Source organism: Lupinus angustifolius, unplaced genomic scaffold (assembly GCF_001865875.1).
Source record: "Lupinus angustifolius cultivar Tanjil unplaced genomic scaffold, LupAngTanjil_v1.0 Scaffold_54_41, whole genome shotgun sequence".
Classification (NCBI taxonomy): Eukaryota; Viridiplantae; Streptophyta; class Magnoliopsida; order Fabales; family Fabaceae; genus Lupinus; species Lupinus angustifolius.
In genome coordinates, this window is record NW_017722636.1 from 879 (window position 1) to 13,963 (window position 13,085).

Sequence of the window (13,085 nt, forward strand, 5' to 3'; positions counted from 1 at the left end):
GTTAAGGATATATGTACTCCCGGTTGCTTTCCCACTAGGATCTTAGCCTTCGGGTATTGTAATTTTGGTGGTGATTAGTTGGTGAATTGCATATTGCATTGCATGAAAGATATATTAATTGTGGATGTAAATATCCTCTTGTATAAGACACTAACTTCTTGCATCAATTACATATGTTCGACATTGTTTGTTTATGGTGTTGTTATAGTGTGTCTCACTTTAATGTTATTTCTCTATGTAATTCTACAATGTGGTCGCTGTAATTGGTTCTTACTCCATTTTCTTTGTCTTTTCTTTTGTCTATACTATGTGTATGTCCAGTTTATTGCAGTTGCTCTATGAATATCTATTGATGAGAATATAGACAAGAAGAACTTAGCTGATATATAGTTAAGTATCTTGTTTAAATTGAGATTATTGGCTCTGATTTAGGAATACCCATGATCTTTTGAACTAATTTTTGTATAAGTTATATTTTATGAAAAATACTTAAGAGTGATTCTTTTTGCATACATGATGTCCTTTATAATCATCATGTTAAGATGTTAAGATTAAGATTAATGATTTTGTAAAACTACATACTTAAGTAAATAGATAATTATTTAAATCATGGTTTTGAGGTTGAATGTGAAACCTTGTTTTTGGGTAATGATAATATTGAATATTTCTGCATCTTGAACATGTTAATGAAAAAAATTAAATTCATTATGATTTTCTAACAGGTTGCCTTCAATTTTTCATAAATTTTGATCATATTTTTTATAACGAAGTCCTAATTTCTAAGTTGCAAAAATGGGGTGTTACATCAACCGAACCATCGGATCTAAATCCACTTGTTGGACCAGACTGCAACAGGGGAGCTTCCAATCACCGGAGAGTTTCATTGTTACCGGGGTATGAGAAGAGTTAAAGCCACAAGTGAGACATCACATCTTGAACCAAAACCTTAAAACATTAGTTTCATGAGTTTTTTCTACTATAAATTCTTTCATTCCTACTCATATTTCAATGTAAGAATTTACATTTGAATAGGCCCAAGATCCATATTTATTCTATTCTTAAGTCAACTTTTGATGATCTCTTAATAGTACATTATTTAATTAGTAAACTCCTTTTTAATTATATCTCATACAATTCTTTTATAATTGGGTAAGAACAATTTTTCTGATTCACTTTGTGAATTGATCCCAACTTATTGACTCTCTTCTAGTTAAATCTGACCCGACTACACTCAAATATTGCACTTATATCATCATATCTTCTTAATATGACAAGGTTTCTCTACCTTCACATACCTTTATTTATGGATATTAATCTTCACAAATGTTATTTTTTTGGAAGGCGAAATAACTTATATCTATTATATATATATATATATATTTGATGGTCTTGTTATATTTATCATGGTAAATAGCATCATATACATAAATAATATGTTATATAGTAATGTTCACCTAACAGTAATATAATAAAAATTTAACCTGCAAGCATATACCCTTTGGGTTAGTTTGTTTGGGGTTGGATTTTGGAGGGAAAGGAAAGGAAATAGAAGATTTGAGAGCCATAAAATACACTTATGAAATAACTCTCAAACCTTCTTTTTTCCTTCAAAATCTACCTTCCAAACAAACCCTTACAATGTTTACGTAAGTATAATAGCAAGAATCCTCGTTTTAGATATGAGTGGAGAGAGATAAGAGAAGTAAAAGTGATAATAAAATAATAAGACATAACACACAAACTATATTTAAAAATTAAATATAATATTATATGACAAATACGGTTTAGCATGTAAAAAGAGCATGATAAATTGTAATTTTTTTATTTAAAATCAAATGTATGGACAAAATAACACACTACCAGAATTTTGCTACCTGCCCACTAGGAGGGGATCAAGGGACTTAAATAACAGACCTTTTCTAGTTTCTTCAACCATAGTAATTAGTCTAATAGTGTAACGTTCTGCTGGATCCTCAGAATTACCAAAAGATCAAATGTCGATTCTTGAGAGCAATACTTATTGGAAGAGGCATTCATGTAACCGAAAAAGATTAATTCCTTATCTAAAGAGCAAAAAAATATCCTTAATAATACCAAAAAAATCATAATCTTCTAAATCAAATCACAACTATTATAATTATACATCTATTATTCATATTTAATTACTAAATGGATCACATCAAATATTGCTTTTAATTATGTGAGCAATAGGCACATTAGTCAAATTCAAAAAATTTATTAGACTATATCTAATCTTACTTCAATTAACCATCAAAATCCATTCCATTTAAATTAATCTTGTTTGAGGAAACAGCTTGGGTTCAAGCTGGTGCAACATTAGTGAACTTTAAAGTAATTTGTCCAAGCATAGGGACGGGTGGACACATCAGTGGAGGGGGTTTGGTATTTGAGGAAGTATGGCATTGCAGCAGACAGTTCTTGATGCTCACTTGATTGATGTAAATGGAAATATTCATCCCCTTAACTAATAGAATCAGTAATTTAAATTGTGGACCAAATCACTTGATGTGACTCTAATATTATGGTTACGGTGACCGCACAACCGCATCCGCATCGGGTACAAAGTAACGGCATTTGGATCACATCAAGCCGCATCGGGTCGCATCAGATTCAAAAATATTTTTTAACTCACAAAATAATTCATCTAGCAACTGCCACAATTTACATCATAACGGTCGTAATGACCACAATCACAATAACCACAATGGTTACCGCAATCGCGACCGCAATTTAGGATAATGACAGTACTCAGTGATGCTCGGTTACAATTTAGAATCCATTATTATAGTTAGAAAATCAATCATAATTTTTTTAAGGCTATTAGAGGAGGCAATGCAACTAGGTTTTCTAATCATTCTGGCACGGCGGATCCGGTCGGTTCATGTCCCACCTATTGTTATTGGGTTCAACAGTCATAAAACACTGGAGGAAGAAGCAACCAAGATCATTCTTAAGAGTAGTTGCTCAAAATAATGGTGCCTATTCAAAAACAGTTCAAGTATCCTTCAACTTTTTCTTGGTGGAATAGACAGGTTAATCCCAAATCCCCAACGATGTATGAGAGCTTTCCAAAATTAGGATTTCAGACTAAAGACTGCATTCAAATGAGTTGGATTAAATCTGTTGTTTATTTTGCTGGATACAACAAATGGGACCCTCTAGAACTCTTTCTCAACAGGATTACTACGTATACCAGAAATTGGAATAGAAGGGGTTTGGAAAAAGCTTCTAAAAGAAGGTACATTAGCAATGTTAATAATGGATCCCTACGGTGGAAGGATTAATGGAATTTCAGAAAATAATATTTAAATAATTATGAACACAACCCATTTAAAACGATGTGTAAACACTGTCTTTGTCTAGTAAATAATATTTAAATACTTGAAAATTTTCCATTAATTTATCATGTTGCAAAATTGCTGTTATCAAAAACTAATTATGAATTATTAAACAGTAAAATGAAATACAAATTTGCAAGTTGAAGCGGCGTTTATAGAGGGCTGGAAAGCATTGTGCTCATGTACAAGTTAGTAGGACCTGTGAAAATCATTTCAGGTTGAGCCATATTGATACAATAACATATAGATCAAATGACATCATAATACTTCTATAATTTTTAAAAGAATCATTATCATTAAACACTTATACAAGAACAAATTTAAAAGTAATAAATCTACAGTGAAAAAACTTTGGAAGAACTCTTCATTTTAGTATTATCCACTATCACCCAAATGTATCCTCCATTCTACAACTAAATCACTATGTTTCTCATGAATGGATCTTCCAACCATCAAACATATATCCACATAACACAACAAAAACTTCCTTTTTATTAAATAAAAAGTGAAATACCAATCATTTTGCCTGCATGAGAGGTTAGAGGCTCAGACAACCTTGAATTTAGGCACTTCAGTTATATCTAACCCACAATGTATTTTAAAACAGACAACAATCTCAAAATCTCCTAACATAACTGTCCTAGTCATGCCAAAGTTACAATTGAAACAAGGAGAGCAAGCAAATGCAGACTCTTCCCCTACCAAGAGAAAGATCAGTTTTTATATAACAAAATTTTACATCCAAATATCGGCAAAGAAACTTTTGAGAATGCACAAAATGAACCTAACTTTGCACTTATGTGGGTACAACCACCCCAGAATTGAGCGATAACTGTGACATAAAAAGCCAAACGAAGAAGATTAACAACATAACCTGTAGAAAAAGATAAAATGTCACCTTACATACTCCTTTCTGCAGCTCCAAAGACTTCTTAACTACTTCAGTATCATCAGAATATTTTTCCAACTCTTCTGCTTTCTTCTTCAGCAGTGAAGCCTTACTCTCGGTCTCAATGACCTTGTTAAGAACCTCTGCTTGATTTTCAGACAGTTTTTCTTGTTTTTCCAATAATTTAAGTTGAAAATCAGCCCCAACCTTCAAGTTTTTCATTACATTGGTGATGGCTAGGTATTCAACCTCAGCTTCAATCTTTTGCTTAAACAAGCCCTCAAGCTCAGATTCCACCTCCTTATATTTTTCAAGTTCAGCAATCCTGGAATCCTTCAGAGCAAGCATCCCCTGTAATTCCTCCAACTTGTTTTCTAAAATACTTATATTTTGTTTCACGCTCGATACCTGAATTTCCATGGAACTTGAAGCAGTTTGTTTAGTTTCTTCTGCACCAGACTGACCAGATAAGCATGAATTATGAAGTCCTAGATCAACAGCAGCGATACCAGCAGCTGAGTCATCATCTGGTGAGACAACTTCAACCCCAATCTCCCTGAATTTTAGGACTTCTGCAATAGTACACAGATCGGTTATCAGCAATGGCACATGCCATACTTGATTCTTTCACTGAAGACCACTACTACAGAAAAGAAGTAGCTTCAGCATAATTATAAAAATTAGAAAAAAATTTGCTCCTTTTCTCAAAAGTATGCAAATCAATAAGCAAACTCAAAATAGCTTAAAGTTTATAGAATATAAGCTGTTTTTGGATTCTTCCGTTGAGCTAAAAAATTTAAAACAATGATAGTAAGTGGGAAATAGCATATTCACTTCCAATAAGTGGTAATCCAAACAGGGTAGGCAAGTAAATCAGTAGAAAATAACTTAAAATGTCAGTAAGCAACCCTCCATCATTGCTTCATATTGCTGCCTCGGGTCATGTTTTCATATGATTTTCCTCAGCCATCTAACTTAAATTAGGACCAATATAAATTATCTGATCAAGATTCATATAATCTTAGTAAGTAACCATAGAACCATGAACTATGACATCAATAAAGCAACAAACAAACAATCTCACACTTAGAGTAACAAACAATAAAGTTTTAAACAGACATAAAACAATAGACTACCTATGGAGGCAGGACAACATTTGTATATCTAATTAACATGGTTTAATTATTGGATTAAACAGTTTTCGACAGATACCAAGAACTACGATGACCCAGCTTAGTCCACCATACACTCTCACCCAAAGGCTACACATTAATTAAGAACTAGGATAAACATTTGGTGAAATATTTACAATCAGAACATCCAAAATTATACCAGAAACCTGCAACTGCAAGTCGACAAAGAAGGACGATTTTACTTTCTTTCAAGAAACAAACTCCTTTATGCAATAAGACACTCTCTAGATGTTGGGGTGCTGAAGGAACCAAACCAAAATAATTAAACCGAACCAAGTCAAGGTTTTATTCAGCATAGCAAAATAAAAAATCATAAGTTTAAACAGCAAGGGAGTTCAAACCAAACAATATATATAAGGTCAGTTTATGCACTGCAACCTGTCATGTACTCATGCTAGCAGCTCTATTGAATTGAATCTAGGAGCGGAATTGAATGAAGAAGGAACTACTAATAAAATCATGTATGTTACATAAATTTTCCCAAGAATTATAAAACTAAAAATATACAGATCTCATTTGCAAAATTGGGAAGATGCATAAAACATTGAGCAGCCCTTGCACGAGGCTCCCACCTAGTGGGGTATGGGGAGGACAGTTGTATGCAGCCTTACCCTCACAATCGAAGGGGCTGTTTCTAGAAAGATGCATAAAACATTCACAGAAAAATAAAACTTATCAGAAAGACGATGGACGAACCTTCTTCAAGAGCCTCTTGGACAGCCTGAAGGCTACTAATAGACTCAATCAAAGTATCTTCAACGGGTGAGGATTGGTTGTTCACACTTCTTTCTTCTGCAACACCCCAAGGCAAATTTGTAGCTAAATTCTCTGCTACAAGATCTTCATATTCTCCCACTTTTTCCTTACCATAACCAGGTTGAACTCCCTCAGTGAAATTTTCATTAGTGTGAGCTTCACCGCCATTATCTCCATCATAAACATTTGATCTACCTCTGTGATTTCCATTACTAGTAGCGGCAAAGATACCTTGCTTGAAGTTGGAGCTTCTTGAATCAGATTCCATACTGGAAAGAGAATTTTCCTTCTCCATTGTGACTCTTCCACCTCCTCTAGGTTTATTACTGCTTTCAATCGGTCCCTTACCCTGCGGAACCCGTTGAGCCGAGTTACCTAAATTCTTTGAATTCACATTCTTACTACGGCTTTTCTCAGACCTTAACTTTGGCTGACTAGCAGCCGTAGAAGACTTGCTACTCCGATCCTCACTATTCTCAGAATCAGTCCCAACTGCAAAACCAGATCCAACTGCATATCTAGAATCCGTACTAGAACCACGGATTGCATAGCCATCAGAAAACTCAACATTTCCAAAGATATTTGAAGACCCTTCTTCACCTTTTTCCTTAACATCACGCAGAAAGGGTTGGTTCTCACTCAAATTGGCATTGCCAGACAACCCCCGCTTCAATATTTTACCCGAATCGGCACTCGAATTTGGATCCTTCACAACATCTCTCCTAATTCTCTTCCATTTCTTCAACCCAACCCCCTTTCCTGATGTCCCTTTTGAATTTCCACCTTCTTCACTACCCGCTTCATCAACCGTTCCCTTGTGATCCGATTTCGGTGTGACGGCATCTAAATTTCCATGGAAGCCAAACCCAAAATTCTCATTACCAAAAGAACCATCATCATGATTAACTTCATTTTCTTCCACAGATTCACTTCCCAAATCCATAATCAATTTCAACCTCTTTTGCTAAATCTATGCATAAAATCAAAATCAAATTAGTTGGATGAAATTAATTGAAGTAATTTGCAGTTGAAGCAATAAATCAAATGAGAATCTATGAAGTTGATAACTAGAAAGAAAAAAATACAAATAGGATGAATAAATGAGGAATCAAGAAATTTAATGAATGAGAGAGAGAAAGAGAGAAGAAGATCTATGAATTAGAGGAATCACCTTCATAAATGAAACCCTTGTCGGAAACGGGAACCCTAAAATTTGTGAATTTGCAGTTTTATAGGTAGGTTGAGGAACCGAGCAAAATACATGGATCACAGGTTCATGAAGTGTGTATATTTATTACAGAAAAATCATTATCTAATTTGAAATATTTAAAATATAATTGTAATATCTACCAGTAAATATTTATACAAAGTTAATATAATATTTATTATACATTTATATTAACATTTTGAATAGTTAATAATATTAAAAAAATGATAGATGATAATTTGGTTATGCATAAAAAATTTACACTATTAATAGGTACGTTTTTTCTAAAAATATTTTGTTATGCTAAAGAATTTGAAAGTGAAGTGCACTATTGGAGATTGATCTATGTTTTGATAAAGACAAACATGAAGACCAACATGAAGACAAGCTTGAAGATCATTCAACAAATAATATGCCACAGACTCAAGTGATAACTTATTAGACTTATGTTATAATTCTTTATTACCATTTTAGAAGTCTAAGATGCTTGCCATAGATATTGAGTCTAGGTTAGGTAAACCTAGGTGTGAGTCTCAAAAGACTTAATAAAGTAATTAATCCACAAAAATGAGACATCATCTAGAAATAGATGGTAATTAGGTTCATGCATTTGAAACATTGATTTTGTGCATTAAAGATATTATATTTGGAAATCATGTATTGCATCAACATATATCATATAGGTAGTTCACCATGCATTAACAAGTTGATTTCACCATGCATTGACAAGCTAATTTTATAATGTTTAATGGATTATGAATTCTGTTAATTCATTAACTTAATCGATTATGAATAGTGTTAATCGATCAACAAAATCACAGTTTCAACAGAAAACTAAAAACAGTTATTATCAACAACCCGTTAATCGATTAACTGAGACTTTAGGCAGCTTTCTATTTAAACTGAAATCTCAGCATATGTGGCATAAGAATCCATACATTTTTACGTAATTCTCTCTGCATATTTTCGAGTTACTCACTGTCATATCTAGGAGAAAATATTGCATGTTGCATTAGGAGAAAGATTAGACCATGATTGTATTAGGAGAATATTCATAGTTTTTTAATGATTGTATAATTTCAGAAACTTCATGCATGTACATTCATATTAGACTATGAAGTCTTGTGAGTTTTTGCTTAGGTTTTAGTCTTTGATCTTTATTGTAAAATATGAGTATTAAGTACTCATTCATAAATTATAATTCAAGGATTAGGAAAATCCTAGCTACGGTTAGGTAAGGTGTTCTTCACAAAGACTTGGATGTCTTGGGATAAAGAGCGATACCTTGGTCGGGGCCGAATCGCGGTAAGAAAGGTTTTCTTGGGAGGCGATTTTAGGAAAGGTCAAACCAAGGGTGACAAAGTTCTTTGGGTTCCAAGAAAGGAGCGTTCGAGTCTTGTAATTGGAAGCGTGTATGTAACGATACATTGTGTTCTATAGTGAAGAAGAAAATCACCTAAGATCAGAAGAGGAGGTCTGGATGTAGTTTTGCAGTAGACCGCAAAATCCTTGCACAATCTTTTCTATCCCTTTCTCTTTTACATTTCAAGTTGTAATATTGCATGATATAACATGATAATTTGTATACTCGTTCTGTGCTATAACTAGTTTAATTTTGTATAAAAATATCTGTTATATCACTGTGACTCTTCTTTTACAACAAAGATGAACGAAAGGTCATGATATCACTTCTTTTACTTGGACGGTCTTTGAATAACCGTGACACACCACTTTTATTATTATATTCATGGGATATATAGGAGCAAGACAAAATCTTGTTAGAGAAAAGATTATGGTTTTCATTTATAAATAAATAAAAATAAGTAAACAATTTTAGGGTATAAACATTCCATGCAACTAGAGAATACCGTCTTGGTACAGTGAAACGAGTAATAATATCTTCCTTGATTCGTTATCGACTCCTATATCTAGATCTCTAACTTAAAGATCAATGCATACTGAAGTGAAGAGATCTAAAAAAATTATATCATTCTATTATCTTTACTTACATTTGTTGCAACCCAAATTTTTGTTAACACGAGTTACACAACTTAAGAGAATGAAATGAGAGTGATTGTACTTATTATCAATTAATTTGGAGTCATCCTGTATCTTGAGTAAGAGAGGGATGGAGTGAAGAGAATTGTTTTTCTATATTGATTCAAGGTGAGTACAACTAGTATATTAGAGTATTGATGATTGAAAACAACTAGTTTCCTATAAACTAGGAATATGGTGAAATTCCCCTATAAACTAGGGATTATAAGTGCTAAGATTACTCACCTATTTTAACTACATTAACTGATTCCACATGATAAGGGATTTGATTTGGTTGGATGATGATTGACTTCACACCCACGCAAGATTGGGTCACCATTGGTGACAACAAGCTTATTTCTAAGTGGTGCAAATTTTGCTTTAGTTAATGACTTTATGAGAATGTTTGCTATTTGATCATTGGTTGATATATGAGAGATTGTCAACTTTTCCATTTGAACAAGTTGTCAAACAAAGTGATAGTCAAGGACAATATGTTTCATAAGAGAGTGAAACAATGGATTAGAGCATAGGTAGGTTGCACCTATATTGTCATAAAATAGAGTAGGAGTGTGTCTTTTTATGCCTAGTTCACCAAGAAGATTTAGTAGCCACATGATCTCAGCTGAGGTGTTGGCAACTGATCTGTATTTAGCTTCCGTGAAGGATCTAGCTACTGTTCTTTGTCGTTTGGACAACCATGAGACTTGATTTCCGCCAAAGTAAATGACAAATGCAGAGGTGGAGGTTCTGTGATCCAAATTCCCTCCCCAGTCTGCATCACTGAAGGCATGCAGTGTTAGTTGACTTGGTTTCTTGAGTGTTAAGCCATAATTGAGTGTAAGCTTGAGATATTTTAGTACACGTTTAAGTTGTTGGAGGTGAGTTTGAGTTGGTTGGTGCATGAATTGTGAGAGCTTGTTGATGGCAAATGACAAGTCTAGACGAGTGAGTGTGAGGTATTGTAGTGCACCAATTATAGCTCTGAAACTCTTTGCATGTGCTGTTGCAGAGTCATCCTGTAGCTTGAGGGATTTGGATGTGCCTAGGGGAGTGCAACTTGGCTTAACACCTGCCATGTTGAATTTCTCCAATAGATCACGAATATAGCCATGTTAGTGAGTAGAAGACCATGTTTAGTTGGAATGAGCTCAATGCCTAGAAATTAGTGAGGAAAGGCATGGTATTTGAGTGAGAACTTGAGTGATAATTCTTCCATGAAAATTTGCAGGAATGTGTTGTTGCTGCATATTAAGAGAAGATCATCAACATAGACCAAGAGGAAGGCTTTAAATCCATTGTTATTGTATATGAACAGAGAGCTATCACTAAGGCTAGTTTGAAATCCATAGGAGATCAAAAATGCTTTGAGTGATTCATGCCAAGCACGAGGTGCTTGTCTTAGACCATAAATGGCCTTTATAAGCTTGCAAACATGATGAGGAAAATCATTGTGCATAAATCCTGGTGGTTGTTGCATGTAAACATGTTCTGTGAGAGAGCCTTGTAGGAATGCATTGTTGATATCTAATTGGTGCATAGGCCATTGGTAATGAAGAGCAAAGGTGAGAACAACTTTAATGGTTTGAGGTTTAACCATTGGGAAGAATGTTTCTTTGAATTCAATGCCAGGTGTTTGTGTGAACCCTTTGGCAACTAGTTTGGCCTTGTATCTTGCAATTGTGCCATCTGGATTTCTTTTGATTCTAAACAACCACTTGCAGCCAACTAAGTTCTTTGCTTCCTTCCTAGGCACTAGGTTATAGGTACCATTGTTCATGAGTGCATCAAATTCTGCTGAGCAGGCTTGTCTCTAGTGAGGAATTTTGAGAGCTTGACTGACTATAGAAGGTTCAAGATTCTCTAGTAGTGCATTTTTTGTGGCAATGAGTATTTTCTTGGGCTTGAAGATGTTGTGTTGTGACCTAGTGGTCATAGGATGGCTTCTGTTAGAGGGAATTTGAGGTGGTGGGTTAGTAATACAGGTATGAGTTGGTGGAGATGGTATTGATGTTGTGGTAGTGGGGTGGTTAGTGTGTTGGTTGTTGAGGGTGTTGGGCTGTGCTAAGTTGGATTATGATGAATATGTGGTATGTTGAAGAGGAATTATGGAGGGAAGTATAACTTCATTGACCTGAGCAGGGTTATTTGGTTTGGTTTGTGTGATTAAGGAGGCATAAGGAAAAGAGTTCTCAATGAATTGTACATGTCTTGAGATATAAACTCTATTTGATAGAGGTTCAAGACAAAGATATGTACATTGATTTTGTGAGTATCCAAGGAAAATGCAAGGTAGGGATCTATTTTGAAGTTTGTTGTGTGTGTAGGGCCTCAACCATGGAAAGCATAAGCAACTAAAGGAATGGAGTTTGTTGTAGTCAGGTAGCTGTTTGAACATCGTTGTGAAGGGGTTTGCATTTTTAGCTTAGTAGTGGGCATCCTATTGATGAGGAACGCATATGACCAAAATTGAGGTGGTAGGTTGGCATGGTGTAGTAGGGCACGACCTATTTCTACTATATGTCTGTGTGTTCTTTCTACTGTGCCATTGACCCCAGGTCTGTGAGGTGGAGTTGTGAGATGAGTTATGCCTTATGAAGCCAGGAAGTGTTTGAATTTTATAAACTCTCCACCATTATCATAGAATAATGTCACAATTGGTAAGTTAAAATACTTTTCAACAACAAATTTAAATTGAACAAAGATGAAAAAGACATCTGACTTATTTTTCATTGGGTACAACCATACATATTTAGAAAAGTGATCAACTAGAACTAAGTACTAAAGAGAGCCATCTAAAGACTTAGTAGGAGTAGGGGCTCATACATCAGAGTAGATGAGTTCCAAAGGTTTATTATTGTGAAGATGATGGCTTGAGAATGGTAGCTTGTGACTTTTGGCATAATGACATGAGGTGCAGTCATGTGTGACGGGAGGTGTTATTGGAATGAAGTTGTGGTTTCCCAAATGCTTTATTATTTTGACTAAATGGTGACCTAGTTTGTGATGCCATGTTGAAGTAGACTGAAGACTGGTGAGGCGAGCATAAGGTGAAGTGATGGTGTTGGTGACTGAAGGTAGATGATAGAGGTCCTATTTAAGAGGTCCTTGGAGTAGTGGCTGGCCCAAATTCAAGTCCTTAACAATGAAGCAGTCAGAGAAGAATTCAACAAAGCATTGGTTAGTTTGGTATAGTTTGGAACACATAAGACTTGTTTAAGAGATAAAGAAAGGCACAATAAATATTATAAATGTTATCATAACATAATTGTTCAAATAAAAATAAAAATTAAGGTAATGTTATTAAAATAAATAATATAGGAGATATTACTCGACAACTTATTAAGAAAAAGATAAATACTTATTAAATATATTTAATGCAAACTCTTGTATAAGTACTTCTAAAATTGTGAATAATTTAATGGTAGTATTTCTAACTCAAAATATATTTTAAATATTTTGTTTGATACAAATACTCTTTTTTAAAAGATATAGATTCACTTGTTTGAGAGATAACTCATAAAAATAATTTCTTTAAAATATAAAATATAAAACCTTTTGGTTAATCATTCAAAACATAGAATGTTCATCTAAAATATTGGATAACTGTACAAAAATAAATCTAACTTTTTCATTTAAATATA

General features: G+C 34.0%; 2 protein-coding genes across 3 annotated transcripts; both read right to left on the reverse strand.

The window, feature by feature from the left end:
• Window positions 1-3,822: 3,822 nt before the first annotated feature.
• Window positions 3,823-7,504, reverse strand: LOC109339063 (WPP domain-interacting protein 1-like). Of its 2 annotated transcripts, XM_019576435.1 has the most exons (4): window positions 7,369-7,504; window positions 6,274-7,167; window positions 6,138-6,237; window positions 3,823-4,820 (listed from the first exon to the last, which is right to left on the reverse strand). In XM_019576435.1, the coding sequence occupies exons 2-4, from the start codon at window positions 7,138-7,140 to the stop codon at window positions 4,156-4,158; spliced, it is 1,632 nt and encodes a 543-aa protein (XP_019431980.1). In that variant the 5' UTR covers window positions 7,141-7,167; window positions 7,369-7,504; the 3' UTR covers window positions 3,823-4,155. The 2 variants fall into 2 exon arrangements, with proteins under 2 accessions (XP_019431980.1, XP_019431979.1); XM_019576434.1 differs by having other exon boundaries at window positions 6,138-7,167.
• Window positions 7,505-9,908: 2,404 nt separating this feature from the next.
• Window positions 9,909-10,520, reverse strand: LOC109339062 (uncharacterized mitochondrial protein AtMg00810-like). The gene has a single exon (XM_019576433.1). It carries the CDS (start codon window positions 10,518-10,520, stop codon window positions 9,909-9,911), a length of 612 nt encoding a protein of 203 aa, XP_019431978.1.
• Between the last annotated feature and the right edge of the window lie 2,565 nt (window positions 10,521-13,085).